Source organism: Artemia franciscana, chromosome 11, assembly GCF_032884065.1.
Source record: "Artemia franciscana chromosome 11, ASM3288406v1, whole genome shotgun sequence".
Taxonomy (NCBI): Eukaryota; Metazoa; Arthropoda; class Branchiopoda; order Anostraca; family Artemiidae; genus Artemia; species Artemia franciscana.
In genome coordinates, this window is record NC_088873.1 from 35,968,766 (window position 1) to 35,990,456 (window position 21,691).

The 21,691-nt window shown below is 32.8% G+C and overlaps 1 protein-coding gene across 1 annotated transcript in view; it reads left to right on the top strand.

Annotated features, from left to right (window-relative positions):
* Positions 1-281: 281 nt before the first annotated feature.
* Positions 282-21,691, top strand: part of LOC136033147 (uncharacterized) — a gene marked incomplete in the record, with an annotated part of 52,174 nt that continues 30,764 nt past the window's right edge. Inside the window, 4 exon segments of the mRNA XM_065713794.1 lie at positions 282-384; positions 12,453-12,564; positions 17,209-17,397; positions 21,382-21,485. Of these exon segments, the coding sequence (XP_065569866.1) occupies positions 12,465-12,564; positions 17,209-17,397; positions 21,382-21,485 (393 nt within the window).

Genomic DNA, 21,691 nt, shown 5'->3' on the forward strand with positions numbered 1-21,691 from the left:
TATTCTGAACCTAATGATGTGATTTTAATCAGATTTCTCGCCTTTTCCGGGATGTTTTCCCCTTTTTTTTAATCAGGGAAAAATTTTTCAGGCTCTTAGCTTTTGTGGGTAATATTAAAATAAATAATTTTTATATCCTTGAAATATAGTATGAAAAGGAATTCTTTTACTATTGTTTTCAAACTTTCGGTTTCAGAGTTTCGGCTACTATCGGCCGGGTTTGCTTCTTATTTATAGAAACCGTTGGAAAATCCTTTTTTTCTTTTCACGGCAAGTTGCAAAGTACTTACACTGGCATTTATAATTTCCCAATATGTGGCAACAGCGAATATTGGGAAACATATTTTGAATTCTCAGGACATGAAGGTTTACGTGTCATAAACGGTAATAATAGTTAGAACAACTTATTTTGTATGTAACTAAAGGCCTTGACCTAGGTCTTTTCGGTAAATATTCTGTAGCTGGTCAATTTTCAAGTGAACATGATATAAGCTGCAAAGAAAATTAGATTTTTTATGGTAGTCTATTTACAAATAGGCTAGCTTATCATGATTACTTTTCAGACAGTGTACCCCACCTTCATGGCAGTCTAAGCTATTGTGAAATTTTAGTTTAGGAGCTTTTGGATAGTTGAATGATTTGGTTAAAACTCCCAGGCAGGGATCCAGAGCCTTAATGATTCTTAAGGAAGGTTTTGTGAAGTTCCAAGGCTATTTCCATGCCTTCCCCCTCCAAAGGGCACTGACCTTTTGCAATCTTTGTGTTGAAAGCATTTAGCCTAGGCCTCAGTCTAGAATTAGAGAGAGTGCTATTCAAGCAGCAACAAAGAAAATCAACTAGGCTATTTAACAAACATGCTAGCCTACTTGGTGAATCTAAAACTATTATGCAATACATTATAAACAGTTGTAAATATAAATACTGGTGCTTGACTTTTAGCTAAAATTGTCAGCAATGAGCTGCTGTGGGTGACAGTTGTATACCATAACAAGCTTTTAGGTAGCTAGAGGTAAATGTTGTATACACTTGGCTTTTCACAACCAGATTCACTGCTAATGCTTCAGTATATATCCCCCTCCACTTCCCCCATCCATGACAACCAGTACAGGATGCTCAATATGCTTTTAATTGTTATATTCATTTGCTTGTGATTTTGAATGAATTTTGACTCTGTAAGATTTAATTTGTTATACTATACTTTTAATGTACATGATGTAGGTATTACAAGTCAAAAGGATTTTCTATTAAATTTATTTGTTTTTGGGTTAACCAATTTATGTTAATAAATAGCATTGATATTAGCAGCCAAAATAAAAATCACATGAAGCATAATAAGTAGATACAAGATAAGTCAAATTATTACAAACAGATTGTATAACATTCTATAGTGACATATTCCCCCACATTTAAAATTTGAAATTATTTGAAAAAGTAAAATTAAGAATTATTAACTTATACATTAGGTATTGTTTGACAAAAAATATCCAGACAACCTGAACAATTCTTAGCATTATTTTAGCTGAAACCTTAAATAAATTAAAAATTGTCATGGATACGAATTAGAAGAGAAAATTGACTACTAGAGCTTGGAAATTACCTTCTCCTTTGTATCTTTGTTTATAAAAAACAAATTCTATCAAAATTTTGCAGAAGTTTTTTCTTTTGTAAATCAAGGTGGGGGGGTATACATTTCCAGAGGTGGTTACACTGAATATTGTTTTTATGTCTATAATTCCCTTCACAAACAAAGCTTGGTCTCTTAGTGCTGCATGATAAAACTGATAATATTAGAAAAAGATTATTGGCTGGTACCACTTATGCATACACTCAAAATTTCTAAATTGTGAGGAAAATTAACATATTTTGTTTAAATTCACTTTATTTTTAGATTAAAAGTCCCATAAGTACTGCTGACATTGTGTCAAATGCAACTAATTTCAGTCATAATTCTTAGCACATTTGTGTCAATTCTTTTTTGGGAGCTGGTTAAAAAAAATGTTTAGAAATGCAACAATAGCAAGAAGTCAGCATAGTATTACATAGATACAGTCAAATATTTGTGGGTTAGTATGTGAATCCAAAATGTAAAGAATAGGAAGTTGTCAGCTCTTATTAGGTATCTCAATTACAAATAAGAGAATAATGGTTTCAGTTAAATTCCAGAAATAACAATTCAAACAATTAAGTAATTTCTGGAGCAGATCCCCCTCTACCAAATTCCTTGACCAAACAACCAATTTGACTTATCTAGTTGTAGTACAAATATTATAAAAAGTACTAAGTCTTATTTTCTTTTTGATGATTCGTTTTTCATTCAGGAAATTATATCCACTTTATGTCTACCATCTTATTCTTCAATGACTCCATTTCTATCCTATTTCCAGATGTAGAGCATGTATTCATTTCTGCTTTTGAAAGTTTTAAAACAAGATAATCTAATGTTGAATGGAAAGATTTTAGGAAGTAATAGCACCTTAAATTTCAGGTGGAAAAATTGACCTGAGCCAATGCAGCAAAATCAGAAACATAGAACATTTTTCAATTTTGCAATTAACTAGGCTTGCATTTTTACTTGATGATAAAGTTTCAAAGGCAGTTTATTTGAAAAATATTAATGTGGAACATATTATGAAGTGTAATGGACCCATATTTTTCTCATTTTCCTCATGTAAAAACAAGCATAGTTTAATTAGAAAAAAAAACTATCTGCTTGAATTAAAGAGCAAATTTGACACTTAAAACAAGCAACAGTTATAAAGCTACTTAATAAATTATAGTTTTGTTCAAGTTATTGGAGGGACAACTGCCCTCCCTTGCCCCCTCAGTGACGCCACTGCTTCTTATTCTGCTAGGCTGCTAAAAAACTGCCATTTCACCTATATGTCAAAAAACATCAAATCTGATAGAAGAAACATGGCAGATAGAAAAATGGAGAAATTGTTTTGAATTTCTCATCATCTTAATTGTAACAAATCAATGCTCACATATTATATAACCTTAACAAAATGGATTTTATAATGAAATAGTAAGTTTGGAACCAATGTTTTAACACTTTTTTTTACAAAAAAAAAAACATAGGAAAGAAATTATCATTTTCAAGGGTCCAAAAAACGCTTAAGACGGAATATGCAAGAAAAGCAATTATTATATTCAGAAAAAGTGTAAAAAATGGCATCTAGTTGTATGTTCACTTTATTTGTAGGCTAATAATTTGAACTGCTGAACATATACCAGCTAGTTGCTCACTTTGTGACTTAAAAGTGCAGGGTATGAGTCATAGTAGTTTGCCTAAAGCTGCATAAACCAATGGCCAGAGTCCCGGGTAGAAATATTGTATTTTGTTAGGGATCGTTCTTCCTATTGCAATAGAAACAGGGATAGATAGTAGCCTGGGTAAATTTGATATAGAAAAGAAAACAGTAATAGTTGTAATTTTGTGAGTATAACAGTCTATAAAATGGCCCGTAAATATGCGTAGTATTCACATGATGACAGTTTACCTTACTGATTGTTTTATTGTAAACCAAAGATTGGCAGGACCTATGCAAGATATTATGTATATGTAGTTGTGCTATTGATATTAAAAGTAAAGCTCACCATCTAGTAGCATCTAAGGTTAATTTAAAACCAAAATTTAGGAAGGGTAGCTACCTCCTAAGAAGTTGTAATGTTGGTAGACTCCAGGATGGAAATTTGAGAGAAACTTTCCAAGAACAGTTGAATACTGAACTTAAGAGTTTCAAAATTGACAACATAGAAGATGGATAGAATAATTTTAAGAAAATAGTATGTGAAGTTGCTGTTGATGTCTTAGAGAAGAAAGTCAGAAACACAGCTAGGACTATTTGAAAATGCTTTATGTCTAATATAAAGGAGAAGGGGCCTTACAAAAATTATTTGAGTGATAGATTATATGAAAATAAAAGGAAAGTAAAGAGGTGAAGAAAGCATTAAAGGTGAATTAGGGAAGCGTAGACCATGGATAAAATCACCAAAAATCTCAAAATCCAGTCAGATGGCATAATAGTAAAATATTGCAATAAGATGCTAATAAATGGAGAGATCATGGTCAATCTGGACTTCCTAGTTAAAGATAGGAATAGGACCACAATTAGTGAGAAAGAAAGTGTTAAAGAGAGATTGACAGAATCTTTTTTTGAATATGCTAAACCATAGAGTTACAGACAAAGATATAAAAAAATGATTGTAAAAGTTTGTGACACTTAAGTTGTGAAGGAAGATTTATTCTCTGAGGCAGAATTAGTGACAGTACTGAAAGAATTGAAAGATAATAAGGCCCCAGATGCTGATAGGTTACAAATTATTTAGTATGATAATGGGAACTTCTTGCAAGGAAAGGGTGTAAAGTGGGAGGCTCTGAATAGATTGAAATAGAGGAGGAGTATGGGTAGCTGTATTGGCCACAGGCAGCTTAGTACTGTAATGAGTTGTTTGTTGTAGCATTACATTTTTCCTTTGTTGTTTTTCTGGTTCTTGATTTTGTCACAGCTGATGCTATTTATGAGTACATAGGTTGAAACAAGAGTGGTGCATGGGAACTACATAATTTGGGTGATATATTTGCACATTAGGGGGTTGGGGTTAAAGTATAGTGGAGCTGTGGTAAAAATGTGTTAACTAAAATTATTCTCTATGTTATGACGTAAGAATTGTTTTCTTAACATATTTCCTTCTCAAATTAGATCTTCTCCTCAAAACAACTAAATTTTGATCGTCACGCTTTTGCTCAGTCCAATTCATAAGATGTTATAGGTCTGTATAATTATTTCTTAGATTTAAGAAAGAACCTTTGATATTGCTTAAACTTTACTGAAATGTCAGGAATTGCTTTTTCAAAATCTAAAGTCAATAAGAAAGAGATTGAAAACTCAAAATTAAGGCAAAACGTTTTTGTCAGAAGTCAGGTAGATATAACCCTGTCATGTAGCCTATACAATCTTCTAAGACCTTGGAATAAGAAAATGGTAGCCATAGTAGCTTGGCAATATCTTTCAAGTACATCATTTTTGCCCTGAATTCACTCCTGAAAGTTTCATTCACATAACTCAACTTCTTTCCAATACACCAAGAGGGCCCTTAACTGGAACTTTATCCGAATAGACAAATTATAAGCAACACAAAGACAATAAAATTTGCGTTATAATACAGCCTGATTCTATCAATTAAATTACAATATTTTCTTGTATTGTTGTCCAGTTTTGCAAAATCATGTCAAATAGTATTTGGTAAATATTAGAATCACTTGGGTAGACATACATTGGGTAGACGTAGTGGACATACATTTCTGATTACAAAATCTCTTGATATTTCTTCTGAAGTATCTGTCTCAACCCATTCTTCCTCTTAAAGGCTTTGTCTTTTGATGAACTTAACAAGCGGTAAATATTTTGGTGAGGTTCTAGATTGTGAACTTTTGACTGTCTTAGTAAGTAGCTGAGTTAGATAAGTGGAGCCTTTCAGTCAGAGCCTATAGTATGCCTTAGGAAGGTCTTTTAAAGATTTTGTTGTTTATTATAGGGTAGCAATCAGGTAGAGAAAATGAAACATTTTACTACCTGTATTAGACTCAATTGAAGCTCTTTCCAAATACAGTGATTGCTACTGTTACAACTGCTCCCCCTTTAATAAGGCTAGATGTAGCCCTTGGCTATGTAAGCTAGAAAAGGGTTCTGATTTTGTAGTTTTTTCAATATGCTCTTTGCTAATCTCTTGTCACTTATAGGTTTATAATGCCAAATAAAAGTCCATTAAAAAAAACAAAAAAAAAACACTAAACTTAATGTACCATAGGGTGAGATACCCAGTAGGGTATTACCCCCAGTACTGAGATAGTGCCAAATCTTGGAAAAATATTTTGATTAAAAGACATCTTTCATAAACATACACAGTAGGTTTCTAATCTTGGATAGAATTATTTGGTAGTTGTGATTGGCTGATGATTTAGGACTGGGGTGATCAATGTTGGGCAATGTTCAATATTGATAGTGGTATATTGGAGCACATATCGATATCGAATTTTGAAACGTAAACATCAATATCGAAAACGATATATGAAAATATTTGACTTTTTTTGGCTTTTTTCTGCTATCTACTGGTAAAGATTCTGCAGAAAAAATCTAACATACAAAATTGTTTTGGAAATGGCTGAGAAGAAGCCTGTAACCTGTATCCATAAACTGGTATAGCCTGTTCTCAAAATCAAAATACATTTAGTAAGGGAGGACTTTCAAATGTTGCTGAGAACCTCCAAAAGGGCTTGGTGATGTAAAATGCCTTCTAGGCCTGTAGGCCTTGCTCATATAACAGAGAGTTGCCTTTTTATGCTGACAAGATATAAAATTCATTCAGTTTAATGTTCCCATCAAAGATACAAGCCCAAGAAAATTTGTGTGATGTTCAAGAAAGGGGAGAAAAGGTCAAGAAATCTTAATGAAAAGTGCGCCATCAGATTCAGCCTATCATGGATATTGATATATCATTTACTCAAATTATTGCCTAACACTAGGGCTAATATAAAAAATGGGGTCTTTTACACTTCCTAATATGGTCTGCAGTAAAACTTGTGCAAATATACCGCCTTTGGAACATTATCATCTAGTAAATAGGTGAGTGTGGCTAATGACAAAATTATGAAAATGTACTAAACTTCCTGTGTTGGCATGTTTCCTCAGCTCAAATTGATTTTTCAAATATTTAAGACTCTTTTACTTCCTAAAATCCATCAATTCAAGATTAGTTTTTCTTGTTTTAAAACTTTCAAAAATGGATATGACTAGACCATCTTCATCAGCAAATAGAACAAATAGAATGATTGAAGAATAAGAAGGTATAACAAGAAGAATACAGGGAATATAAGTTCCTGAATGAAAAAGAAAATAAGACTTGGTGCTTTTATAATAATATTTTTACTGTAACCAGATAGGTCAAATCGGTTGTATCTTGGTCATTGGAGTTGGTAAGGTTGGTGGGGGGGGAGGGTGAATCTGCTCCAGGAATAATTTAGTTGTTTAAAATTTTACTTCCAATATTTAATCTAAACTCTAATATGGCCCCAAATTCCCTTATTTGAAATTGAAATGCCTAACATTTGCTGATAAACTCCTATTCCTTATATTTTGGATTCATATACTATCCCATAAATGTAGGACTGCCTTTATGTATAATAACATGGTGACTATTTGCTATTTTTGCTTTTCTAAATATTTCTTTTAACTGCCTCTGACAGAAGAATTGACATAAATGTGCTTGAGGATTATTGCTGTTATTAGTCGCATTTCATGTAATGTCAGTGCTACTTGAGGTAAATTTATCTCAGCATCAGCATGCTGTACAAAATGTCTGCTGAAAGTAGGATAAAGTGAATTTGAGAAATATATGAATAATTATTTCACAATTTCAAAATTTTGCATGTGCAGCACTTTTAATATGCACTTTAAAAAACTTTTAATATGCAGCACTTGGAGAACGAGCTTTGCTTGGTGAAGTGAATTTTAGACATAAAAACGATATTCAGTGTACTCCCCCCCCCTCCGAAAATACATACCCTCATACCCTGATTTATATAAGAAAAAACTTTAGTGTAAGTTTCTCCAGATTTTGTTTTTATTTTAAACAAAGATATAAAGGAGAGGGTAATTGTCAAACTCTATGTGTCAATTTTCCCTTCCAATTGGCATCCCTGGCAAGTTTTAACTAATGTACAGCTTCTGCCTCAGTGATGCCAAGAGTTGTTAAGATTTTCTGGATATTCTTTATCAAACAATGCCTGACGGATAAGTTAATAATTCTAGCTTTATTTTTCAAATAATTCTAAATTAGAAATACAGTCCTCATTTTAGTTGTAGGCAAAATTTACAGGAGAGTATTTTCTGTGGAGAATAATCTATCAGGGTGGAAGATATTTTCCAGGGGAAATTTGTTCATGGATTTTTTTCCTCTGACAAGGCCCTTTTTGTTGTTTTCAATTTAAAAATGGATACACAGCCAAAAGTGCATTTTTTGGGTGCCGTGTGCCACTTTGTTACTGCCTTATTAATTCGAGTTTATTAAAAAAGCGATTAAATATAAAAATTAGTTTATAAGTCCAGCCCAGAATTCCATTCAAGGAATGATGCCCAAATTGTGCTTTTTGGGTACCATATGGCACTTTATGACAGGTTTATCAAGTTCTGTTTTATAAGAAAAAAATATAATAAGATAGAAGAATCATCTTTTAAATAAGTTCTTAAACAGCTCTCTATGATGTTTCAGTACCTTGATATTGACTAAGAAAAATACAGGGCTTATCACTGCTGCCCATACAAAAAGTTATTTTTTCTTGTTGCTCAAGGAGGGAGTTACACTTTTCTTTGCAATGGGTAGGGAAAATGGTGGGGATAGGTACTGCAACATTAGTGGTGAAGCTGACTGAAAAAGCTGATTGTATACTGCATTCACCTTTGCCCACCCAACAGCTCGTTTATAGTATACTACTGCCATCTACAACTACTCATTGCTGATAATTTTAGTAAAAGTCAAGCTCTGGTAATTAATTTTATGTTTGTTTAATGTATGTTTATTGTTTATTATGTATTGTGCAATGATTTGAATTGAACTAAATAGTTTCTTTGCTAAATCGTAACTTTTCTTCACTACTGCTTGAAGAAAAAATAGGACATTAAAGACTTGGGCAGGCACATGCTCCTTTACTTTTTTTCATTGGGTGTTCAGTATCCATTGTAAAACAATAAACCAAAATAAATGTTCAGACATCTTGAAAACACATTTAGACTTGTGTTTTTCACAAATGTTCTTAAGATTGGGTGATTACAATCGCTTTCTGTTCAGGTGATATACAGAAGTTTGAGGGTGTCTGCTAAATTTGACCCCTGATTTTTTTTTGATTTTTTTTTCATTTCTAATTTTAATGTTGAAACTGCAACACATTACACAAAACTCAGCTTTAGCGCGCTATGCGCCAGCTGCTAACACTAAAACACAAAGTTCAGAAACCTCTATAATGATAAGCTTACCTGATGTCTGTATTATCCTTAACTGTAGACTGTCTATTAAAGACAGAGATTCTGAGCCCAAGGTCGGTTTACAATTACCTCCAATCTTGTAAAGGCAGATTACTTTTACTTTCAAATATGTATGAATCAATAATTATTACAGCTCGATTTGAAAAACTGAGTTAAAGCAATTATATGGATTGAAGGTCAGCACAAACTTTTTTAATTTTTCTAACATTTAAGCTTAAATAAAAGTAACCCTTACATCCTAGCCCGTTCAAATACAATTATTCTGCTTTACAACACTTGGTCTAGATTGAATATGTCAAGGATAGTCTTTCTATGATTTAGATACTTTGAGCTAGTTTATTATTCAATGTCCAAGATTTCGCAGCATTTTCTGAATTTAGGTTCAAGCTTAAAGTGTGTGTTCATGATCAGGCTCCACTGTTGACCGTCACTGCATCTAAAATTGTTAGTGTTTTAAATGGTTAAAGTATTCAAGCTGGTCTCGTGCTTATTAAGAAAGCATCAACAAGTCTGATAGTGGGAAATTTAATTTTATGTTGTCTAATAGAGATTTTATATTGATTGTTTAAACTCTGAATTTGTCTAAAACATTTTAATAAGTAATTAATTAGCAGTAAATAGTATGTAATAAATTTGTTGGTGGTATTTCCCCCCCCCCCGTGCTAGCTTATGGACAATGCCCTTTTTTGGTTTTTCATTGAAAATAGCTTCTTTTGGTTTTTATTGAAAAGTATGTTATTGTTTTTTGTGTTCTCATTGGAAAAAGAGAAACTGCCATATTTTTGTGAATTGGTGTCACTGGTGATTAGCTTGGATAGTTTAACCATATTTAGCACTAAAAATTTTAAATGCACTGTTGAAACACTAATCATGGAAACACATTAAGATCAACCTGAAGTGCCTGAAGTGCTAATCATGGACATGAAATTTTAGAATTACAACAAAGTATCTGAATTGTAGGCAGACTATCATGAACACGTTGAACTCAAGGCAAGTGTTGTGAAGCAGAATAATTGTATTTAAATAGACTGGGATGTAAGGGTAACTTTTGTTTATGATTGAATATTAAAACAATTCTCAGACTGTAGGCAGCCAATCATAATTAGCCCAATCATCAACAAATCCCAACTATATACATCATACTCAATATTAGGAACCAACTGTCTATGCTTATGAAAGATAATTTTAATCAAGATCTTTGTCCAAGATTAGGCACTGTCTGCAGTGGCGGATCCAGGTAGGTGGCCCCCCCCCCACCTAACGTAGCTGTGAATTTGGGGATAATATCATATTGCCATATTAAATATCATATTTTTCGTAGAGGGTGAACACCTTTTAATTTTTTATGGAGGGGTGGTTTCTATAACTTACTATTTTTGTATCAATATTTTACATCATTTAATTTCAACAGATTTATTAGAACTTTAACCCTTAGCAGATTTTAGATTAAATTTGCGACCATTTCCACAACCTACCTACGACGTATAATTGTCGAGGTTCCCTTTAAATTGCTGGTATTTCTTTGTTCGCAAGTTTATCGAAGTAAAATATTTTGCCCCCCCCCCCCCCGCTAAAAAAATCCTTGGTCCACTCCTGACTGTCTGAGTACTAGTGATATTACCCTGGGGATTAGGGATTATTGGGGATCGGTTTGATTGTTTTAGCCATATACAATGCTGCAAATTTTAAATGTGCAGTAAATCGATAGTGGAGCCTAATCAGAAAAACACACATTTCCAGCTTTAGCCTAATCTTGGAAAATCATTCCCAATCTTGGACAAACTACCATAAAGTTGGGATGTAGTTGTGACAGCAGTTTTTAGTATATTTGGAAAGAAAATAAAATGGAGAATCTAACGGTGTATGTCTGATTTTTCTATCTGGTTTCTGCCGTATAGTAAATTTAGCCGAATAATTTACGTTTCCCCCTTCTCTCCTCTAATGGCATGAACCTGATATAAACTTTGACAAAATTCACGTTTAAATATGAAACTGTTTAGAAATAGATGTGTGATGTAAATAAAGCTCAAGGAAAGTGTGTTTTGAGTCTTATGCCTTTGCTTAATCCAGATTTGTAATGCAATTGAGGATTTGTATTGAGTTCTTTGTAGTTTAGAGCCAAGGAAAAATAAATCAAAACAAAAGTTAAGAAATAATATGTCATTTTCTCAAGTTCAGACTTGTCTTCTGTTTATTGTCCTAAGTCATACAAATAAGAAAGGAGTAGAGCTTGGGAACATCTTCCCATGGCACAACTTGGCCTTTGAATTCATTTCTGAAAATTTCAATATCCTAACTCAACTACTTTGTAAGACGGCATAAAGCCTGTCAACTAGAATTTAAGCAATTTTTCAGGTATGGTAATTGACTAAAGGGTAGTGGTCGAAGGAATTCAGAGGCTGCACCTCAATCGTTTTATACACAATGTTTTGCAGCCAATGAAAAGAACAAAGCAAACTAGAGATTGGTTAATTTTCCTTTTTGTGTCGATTTGGATTTTTCCACTTTTTAAGTTTAGTCTGTTAAGATGATAAAAGATAGAGGTCGCTGCTGCCTTTTTTTTTCACTGTATTTCTTGCTAACCTCTGATTGACCTGAGATAATTAAAGTTTTTGACTAGTTCTCTCTGGCAGAAGTGATGGAGACGGGGTGAAGGGGGACTTTGTCATTAGTTCATTAGTTGTGGCTTTTGTTTTCTCAGTCTTTATTTTCACTTCCACTAGATCAGCTACTGCAGGTGTTCATGGAAGTATATATTGCATTGTATTTCCCGGGAAGTAAGTAGCTTTGAAATATGGGCTCTCCTTGACTCATAAACCTGATTACTGTTCTTAAGAATCCAGTGTGCAACAAAGTCGAATTTTTTTGAGAAGACATGTCTTTGTCTCATACTGGCTTCAATTGGTCAAAGAAAGAAATAGTCAGGCAGATTGTGTAGGAACTAATAAACCTTTAAAAAAATACTAAATAGACTATGTTAATGTACAAAAGTATCTTCATCCCACTTTCTTTTCTTATGGGATTTTAAAGTTTGAGCTTAAAACATAAACATGTAAAGGTCGAAGGCCTTTACAAGGCAGTGAAGAAAATCATGGAAAATTACTGAACAAAAAAAAATCACGGAAGACATAAATGTCTTCCTAAAACTTGTGATGGATTACTAGGGGTGGTAACCCTGTTTTAACCATCTTGTAGAAAACAACTTATCTGTAATGTCCAACCAAAAGGATTTTTAGAATCCAATGAAAATTATATTTTTCTAGTTGTTTGTTTATTTGTAATCTCACTATTCCAGTTTGTATTATTATTTTTGTTATTTGCTATCGTTGATTTGTTTCTTTAGTTTGTTTTTTGAAGTTGTATTGTTTATTTAAAGTATTCTTAAATTAATTTGGTTAATTTACTTTTTAGCTAGGGTTAAGCATGGCTTCTCAAAGAGTTAGGTATATTTATGATTTGCCACTCTTTGCCAGAAAGGAGCTGTGCAGAGTTATTGATGAAACTGGAAAGTGGGAAGACTTAGGTATGTATATTTCAACTTGTTATTTTAAAAACTTTGAGTTTAACCCTTTTTGTCCAAGACGTGAAATTAACACAGAAGTACATTTACTTTTAAGTACAATTTGAAGACGGTGGGGTAGGGATAATTGATACTACTAAGCAACACAAATTTTGTGATTCTTTGCAAGAAAAAAACTGTGCAGAGTTATAGATGAAACTCGGAAGTGGGAAGACCTAAGTATTTATACTTCAACGTGCTATTTAAAAACTTCTAATTCGACGCTTTTTTGCCCAAAATATGACATTAACACAGAAGAATGTCTATTTTCAAGCACAGTTAAGGATGGTGGGGTAAGGACATTTAACCCCCTTGAGCAACAAAACTTCAAAAGTAAACTCGAATATTTTATGGATTAAAATAACTTAATGGACGAAACTTGTTGATTTGGTTCTAATTGAATATCCCAAGGAGCAAATGTCTGAAATTAAGAGGTGGCAGGGGGGATAGGATCCATCCTATGTGTGACCTAACCACAAAATGTCTACTGAAAATATGCTGTTTGTGGATGATGGACCCCCCAACCTATCCAAGAACATATTTTCTGATCCTCTCTCCAAAAGACTGAACCTATTTGTGCAAATATCCACAGGCATAAGTGTATTTTTATGACATGTGTCTTGGCACTGACCAACTTGAAGATGAGATCCCTTAACGTATACTTTTTGGCTTATATTCTTAAAAAAGACATTTTCCAGGTAAGTGTTGTTTCATGAAGGCACAATTTTGTAGTCTTTTTTAATGTTATGGGGAAATTAAGTCAAATGCCTTTTCTATGTCATACAGGATGACAAAGACACTTGCTCCACTTTCTATTGCTTTTGTCCAATCATACCAAGCTTGTAGAAGATGGTGTGTACAGCTGCTGTTTGAAGGAATCTGAATTACATCAGACTGAGGAGCTTTCCTTGGTAATGTACTGCATAATTTAATTTTGTACAATTCTCTCCATGAGCTTGCTAATTTGGGATATAAGGCTCACTGGTCGATAGTTTGACATGATACTTTTATTGGCTAGATTATCTTATCACTACCTTATCATCCTTTCATGAGGTGGGCATCGTTCCTGATGCTATTGAATCATTAAATAAATGTTTAAATGGTTGTGCCCCTATTTTAGGGGCTATTTTGCCCCTAATTTTTTGCACTTAGCTTCAATATCATCAGGGCCAGGAGATTTACCTGTTTTCACTTCTCTATTGACTTTCAAAACTTTTGATTCACTAAACTTGATGTCGAATGTCTTCCTAGAAATAAAGGCATGTTGTGTTGATTGTAGGGGTGCATGGGTGAAATTACTGAAGATCTACGCCTTCTCTAGCAGTGTTTATGTCTTTTATCCATTAAATTTTGACGAATTGGGATACTCCCCAACGAAAGACAGTTTTTTTTACCTGCTTCCAGAACTGTTTAAGAGTAGTGTTGCTTGTTGTGCCAGATCCTTCTCTGTTCCTTTTCCAGCTTTCAATGCTGTCCTCAAGTCCTGGTTACCGCCTTTACTATGAAAGATTCTGTGCGGTTGTGATTTAGTTTCTTTCTATTTTTAATTCATAATGCTGATGATATTTTGCATCTTGTTGTCTATGTTGATATTGTTTTTGTCTGTGATATGTGTTTAGGGGGGATTGCTGCCTTGGACGCTCTTCTTAATCTGTCGCATAATAATTAGTTTTTAACCTCTGTGCCAACTACGGCAATTATGCACTCCCTATCTGTCACTGACAGTAGATCCATTGAGTTGAGTTGCTTTGCTTGTGTAGTTGTATTTAGTTATTGTGTTTTAAATTTAGTGGTACAGGGTGATTCAATAGTTTTTGTAAAAAAAAAAAACACTTTCTACCTCGAAGGCTTAATCTAAAGACTTTTGGTTTGAAAAGGATTTCAGTATGTAGGAAAAATATCTAGGAATCTAATTGTTTGATTAGAAGTTTGAAGTTTTATCAGAAAAGAGTACAAAACTCCAATTTTCTGAAATTGCGGCGTTTTCACATACAAATTCGACAGAACAAAACAATTTCCTGTTTTCGATATAAGGCGGAACCCAATTCGACACGTGTTGAAATTCTTGGTGAATGCTTGTGGGCGGATCCTTGTGCATTCGAAATGCTTCTTCTTTTTACTTTGTTTCTTCATTTCTCTTCAACTTTGCTTAATGTGTAAACGTATAAAATACTATTCAGATAGTGGAAGCAAAAAGCTGAAAAAACTGCCTCAAGTATAGGGACGAAACTGGATAATCATATGGAGTGTAATCGTATGACCTAGGTCATATGACTGTTTTCTTTTTTTATAAGTGTTGCATATATGCTACAAGAATAGCATCTCCAAACGCCATCTGGAATGGCCCACTTCCTCTCAGCTTAAATGGTCCAGCAAAGCTTTCTTTGTTGTTCACAGTGAAAATGTTGTTAACATTTGGCTATTTTAAAGTTAATCTTCCATTTTAATCCACTTTTAAAATTCCAGTTTTCACTATCCTTTGTCTGGAAAGTCCAGAATCCTTGAAATATGCATGTCTTACTTAAGATTATTAGAAATTTGAGATGTCGAGGAGTTTAACATGTAGCATTTTGGGTGGGATAGGGTCTAAGAAAACTGGAGTGGATTTCAAGAATTTTAAGAAGTTTATGGTCATTATATTTGACTTAGTGGAGAATACTTTCATATGCAAATTCTTAGCTTTGTCCAAAATATGGGTAGGATTTTGAAGAGGCCACTTTCGATATTTCTATGATATACTTCAAGGATCAGCAGGTCAGCTACATATTACACCTTTGAGGGAAGTCACTAATTTTATTTCATTAATCAATACTACATATAAGAGTGGTCCTAAAAAAATTCCATGAGGAATTCCATGCTAAGTACTGAGGGGTTCAGGGAGAATATTTTGTATTTTACAACTTGGTGTCTATTTAAAAGAAAATATATACAAAATTTACTTAGAGAGGGTCTACTTCAAGGTTATTCAGAAGATGTTGTGATCAACCTAGGTAACTGTTTAAAAATATGAACATAGTATGAGGCCAAGTGGTAGTTCCTCAGATGATGGAAAAATTTAGCATCTACCATCAAATCAGTAAAACTACGATTAAGAAAAAAATAAATTTTTTTCATGTCAAATATTATTATAAATAATAGTCATCAAAATCTCTCCTTGTTAAGAGAAAATTCGACAGGGCCTGTTGCTGTCTGTCGAAAATTTCGACTAGGTTCCTGCAAGATATTCCCAAAAGAAATGAATCTTATGATAGAAGCTAATATCTACGGTTGTATTCAGCTGAAGGAACATTTTAGTCGGTCTGGTATTCCGCCATATCAGACAAAAATTTTGAACACTTGTAACATATTTTCGTCAATGTAATTTTAACTTTATTTTATCAAGAAAAAGCCAATGTGGCTACATTTTAGAGACGATCAGATGCATCTTGACGCATTGGTGCTGGCCCCAACTTTTTTGCCAAAAAATAACCAAGTAATGACAGTTTAAACATTATATAGCTAAAAAATAGTCAGGAGCTCAATTTGTGTCGAAAAAAGAAGCTGATTGAATTGAATATTCTTTTCTTATCTGGGTTTATCAGATATAGTGCCCTTGTTTCGCATTGTCAAAAAATAACAACGGCCTCAAAAGGTGTTCCAAATCACGACTAAGTAGAGTTGTCCTGTTTTGAACGAAATTTTGACAGTGGTTCCAAAATTACACTATCGAATCATCGGTGCCTTTACCCTATCCATGTATATAGTGCAGCTGTCCCTTTTCCCTACAGCTTGACCCTGGTCATCATTTAAGACCATAGTCATCTTTGAAAGCGATGGAGTTACATCTTTGCCTAGTTTTTTTTTTTTTTTTTTTTTTTTACTGCAATCTAGCATTCATTTGAGGCTAAAAAAGAATTTTTTTTTTTCCGGAACCAAATGGCTCTTACCATCAAATAGAGTGGATAGAAATAGTAGGCTTTATGTCTTAAAACCTAGGCTTTAAAAAGATAGGCTTTAGGCTTTATAGTGTATTAGCTTGTATACATGGTACATCTTTGACCGTAACTATATGTATCGGGTTGTTATAAAGAATATAAAAGAATATTGTTATAGGGAATGTAATTTTTTTTCTAGCAGAAACAGAATAAACTCTAGTGGTCGATACCTTTGTAAAAGTTAAAGGGGTTGAACCACTAGAATATAAAAACAAACAACAAGTAGAGCAACAGGGAAATTTTTCTCAAGGCAGTGGAACCTTAACCCTAGATGAATATTTCGACCCTGTATCCATGGGCTGTCTTCAGCAACACAACAAATAAAAATATAAAAGAAACTTACATAAAATATGACCATTGAAACTAATAATAAAAAAAAACAACAGCCCTAGCATCCTCACTTCAGGAAATTTCAACCAGGACTCATCCTTCCCTGTTGTTCTTCTTGTTTGTTTTTATTATGGAAAGGCAGTGTGGTCTTCGTCGCTATTTTGATCACTACATTGTTTAATAAATAGCTAGAGATAAATTCAAAGTGATGCTGCCACAACACTTACCGGCAGAGCCCTCTGAAGGCTGCTGCGACACTTTACAACGCCCGGGCAATCTAAATTTAGTTTGGTCTTAATTTTAGGTGGGAATTATATGGGGCTAAGTGTAAGTACGCTGAAAGAAATTCAGAGGAACACAACAGTTCGAGCAATGTCCCCAACAGATTACCTACTTGATCTTCTTGGGCAGAAAAACCATACCGTGGATTATCTATTTGTCTTGCTGTCGAAGATGCAACATTACAGAGGAATGTCGGCAATCAAAGACTTTGGTATGTAATCTTTAATTAATTATACTGATTATCTTGGTAGGCCGCCTAGGTTTTGTGGGATAAAGCCCAATGATGAAGAATACCAGATCGTCATGTTATTTTTTCGTTTTGGATGAAAACAATTTAAAATTGTTGGTTTGATTTTCTGGAAAATATAATTTAGTTATATCTATCAAGTAAAATACCTGCTGTAACTTTTTGAATATCACTATTGCTATTTACTCGTAACACGTTTAGATTGCAGTGACATCAATTGAAAGTGGGGGATAAACTCCCTAGATTTTGAAAGTACGTTTTTCGGGGGTATATGCATAATTCTAGCCTGGGATCAAGAAAGATTTTGTTCGCTTTCCCCTTAGCTGGAGCCTATAGTTTTTGAGCTGATTTTTTGTTTGAGAGGATAAGTTTAATTTTCTCTGCAAAAATTGCATTTCTTTAGCTATATTTCTGTTTTTGAGTAGTAAGATGTATTCTAGCAGTTCATGAAAAAAAAAATACTAAACCCACCCACTTTTAAATTTATTTCAATGTGTACTTATGCAGCAGCTTCATTCATTTAAAAAATTTAAAGTAGTCCCAATTATATTAACATTAATCAAAAGTATCTCATCCATTTGTACAAGGACCTAACTTATTAAGGATTTAATCTAATCCCGTTGTGCAAGGACCAAACTTGTTATAAATTTTATTACAATTAACCAAATTTATATTATTATATTTAATCCCAATTTATATTAATCAAGTGTCTTAATCCGTTGTGCAAGGACCAAACCTATTAAATATTTTACTATAATTAATCAAATTTATACTATTATAATTAACCCAATTTATATTAATCAAAAGTGTCTAATCCAGTTGTGAAGGGACCAAACTTGTTAAATATTTTATTATAATTAATCAAATTTGTATTATTATGATTAACCCAATTTATATTAATCAAAAGTATCTAAACCCGTTGTACAAGGACCAAACGCGTTAAATATTTCATAATTAATCAAATTTGTATTATTATAATTAGCCGCAATTTATATTAATCGAAAGTATTTAATCCCGTTGTACAAGGATCCAGCATACTAAATATTTATTAATCAATTTTATATTATTATAATTATCCCCAATTTATATTAATCAGAAGTATCTAATCCCGTTGTGCCAGGACCAAACTTGTTAAATATTTTGTCGTAATTCATCAAATTTATCCTATTGTAATTGAACGCAATTTCTATTAATCTAAAGTATGTAATTCCGTTGTGCAAGGACTAAACTTATTAAATATTTTATTATAATTAATCAAACGTATATTATTATAATCAACCCCAATTTATATTAATCAAAAGTATCTAATCCTGTTGTGCAAGGACAAAACCTATTAAATATTTTATTACAATTAATCAAATTTATATTATTATAATTAACCCCAATTTATATTAATCATAAGTATCTAATCCCGTTGTGCAAGAACCAAACTTTTAAAATATTTTATTATGATTAATCAAATTTATATTATTATAATTAACCCCAATTTATATTAATCAAAAGTATCTAATCCCATTGTACAATGACCAAACCTATTAAATATTTTATTACGATTAATGAAATAACCCCAATTTATATTAATCAAAAGTATCTAATCAAAGTTAATCTAATTACAATAACTAACAATAATTAACAATAGTTTTAAGCTAACATGAGCATGCTAATATTGGAAAACGTGGGTTAAATAACGTTAGGAGCAACAAAACACAGTAGTAACAAAAATCTGAAGTAACAAGTACCATTTAATGATCAACACAATATGACAAAGGAAGGAAATATGCAAATTTGTAATATATATGGAAGGAAGTTGAAAAGGAAAATGTTTAGCAATAAAATGAACGGTTAAAAGCGAGAAACAATATTGTACAATGGAATGATGACTTTTTATATTGCCCAATTTCTTTTATTGGAGTAAAAAAATTAATTAAGCAATAAACGGAGCTACGAAACACAGCAAGAACACAAATATAAAGTAGCTAGTACGATTTAAAGCCAACATAATATTACACAGGAAGGAAATATGGAAATCTGTAATATATATGAAAGGAAGTGCATAAGAAAAATGTTTAGCAATAAAATGAACGGTTAAAAGTGAGAAACAATATTGTACAATGTAATGATGACTTTTTATATTGCCCAATTTCTTATATTGGAATAAAAAATAAATTATTAAGCAATAGACGGAGCTACGAAACACAGCAAGAACACTAATATAAAGTAGCTAGTACGATCTAAAGCCAACACAATATTACACAGGAAGGAAATATGGAAATGTGTAATATATATGAAAGAAAGTGCATAAGAAAAATGTTAAGCAATAAAATCCACGGTTAAAATAACGAATGAAATATTGGACAATCTAGTTACGATTTTTATATGTTGCCAAAATGAAATTCTCTTGATCGAAATGTCGGCTGATATTCTTTCTATTTACTTCAGAATGGTATTTAGCTGCTGATTTTTTGGTTGCCTTTTAGAATAGTTCCTAGGGACAAAAAATATGACGGTGAAAGCCGAACTGACTGAATTTTAATGCTATGTTTGTGTCTTTTTATTTGCAAAGAAGTCGTGTGAGGCTGATTTTGACCATCTTCATAAGGAGTGTGTTCCATTTTTTGTTTAAAGGTCCATTTTTAAATGTTATCAGTTTTATATGTCTGATCTTTTGATAAGACATGGATGCCCAGCAGGACGAGCGCACTCAAGCAAGAGTCTAACATAAGACCAATAATTAGTTCTTAAACTAGTTGTTCGAAGGCTAAATCTTCTAAGTTTAGAAAAGTATTTTAGGAAAAAGCTAACAGATTTAATTATGTCACATACATGAGAATTAAACCTAATATCACTGTCCAACCAAACAAATAAGATCTTTAGAGGCTCTTTGTTATTCAGTTCTAAGTCGGCGCAGTCAGTTATATTGGCTTTGAGGAAGAATTTCGACATGAAGAGTTCGAAGGCTAAATCTTTTAAGTAGAAAAAAATGTTTTAGCAAAACGCTAGCAGGTTATGTTGTTATGTTATTTATGTTGTTATGTTTTTTTTTTTCTTTTTTTTTTGTTTTTTTGTGTTTACTCCACAGTTTTATTTATTTTGTGGGCTATAAATAAATTATTATTATTTCTTGCTTATCAAAGTAAATTTCACTTGATCAAGTTCGTATTTTGGTGTCTTCGGTTAAAAGTCAATGCTAACTCTTCTATTAATGTTACGGACATGTGTAAAACTTCAAATTGTTAAGTTACCTGCAAACATGGAACGATTGTGATGATCGCTGATAATCGAAAACAATCAGAAAGGGGAAGGGCCTAATTTATTTTTTGGGCAGACCAGCAAACACTGTAGGTTCAGTTAAACTTATCTCCATTTGGATGAAGAACACAATTCTCTTGATCAAAAAGATGACTATATAGGACTCATACAATTTATTTTCGTGCCCCAAGTTTCCTAGCTTCGTCAAGAACGATTGAGTAGTACAGATTTTCAAAGGGTTTTGGAATATTAGCGAAATTTGCTCCCTTCAAAAAATAGATCACCTAGTCTCTAAACACATTCATCGAACCAAACGTAAGATCGTAGACAAGATAATGGGTACTATGCTCTGGTCAGAAGTTAAACTGATTAGAGTCAACATTATCTTTTCTTCTTTACAAGACTTTGTTATATGTAAGATATGCAACAAGGTATTGGAATGCAGTCTGGCTTTAAATTTTGATACGATCTCATATGCTAAGAGGGGGGGGGATGTATAATACTTGCTATAGTCCATGGATAAAGACTAAATTATTTTTTCTCCTCTGAAACTATTGCTGCTTGTTTAAAGGAAAGGTCCGTTTCAGGTCTAGCTCATGAAAATCTTCACAAATAGTAATGCCACTGAAAGGGCAGAGAGAGTGGAGTTTTTTAGTGTACAATCAGAAACTCTTCCTAATGTTTTTATTTTTGTTTTAGTTGATCCGAAGCTTCTGCCCTTACTTTCCGAAGGTGAACTAAACCTTTCAAGAATAGTGGCAGGGCGCTCACAACATCCTAAAAGACCTCCAACTAATGATTCGGTGAGTCAGGTTTATTTTAATCTACTACTGTTCAGTATATGATAAGAAGTAAAGCGATCATAAAAAAACTAGTAAGGGGTAGCTTTTTTTTACCCTGGTACTATTATTAGTAAAGAAGACTGCTCTGAAATGCAAAAGCAGTGTGGTTTTTTTGCAGTTGTTAAACTTAGGGAGAAAAGAAAAAACGTCTTGGGAGTGGTTGTGGA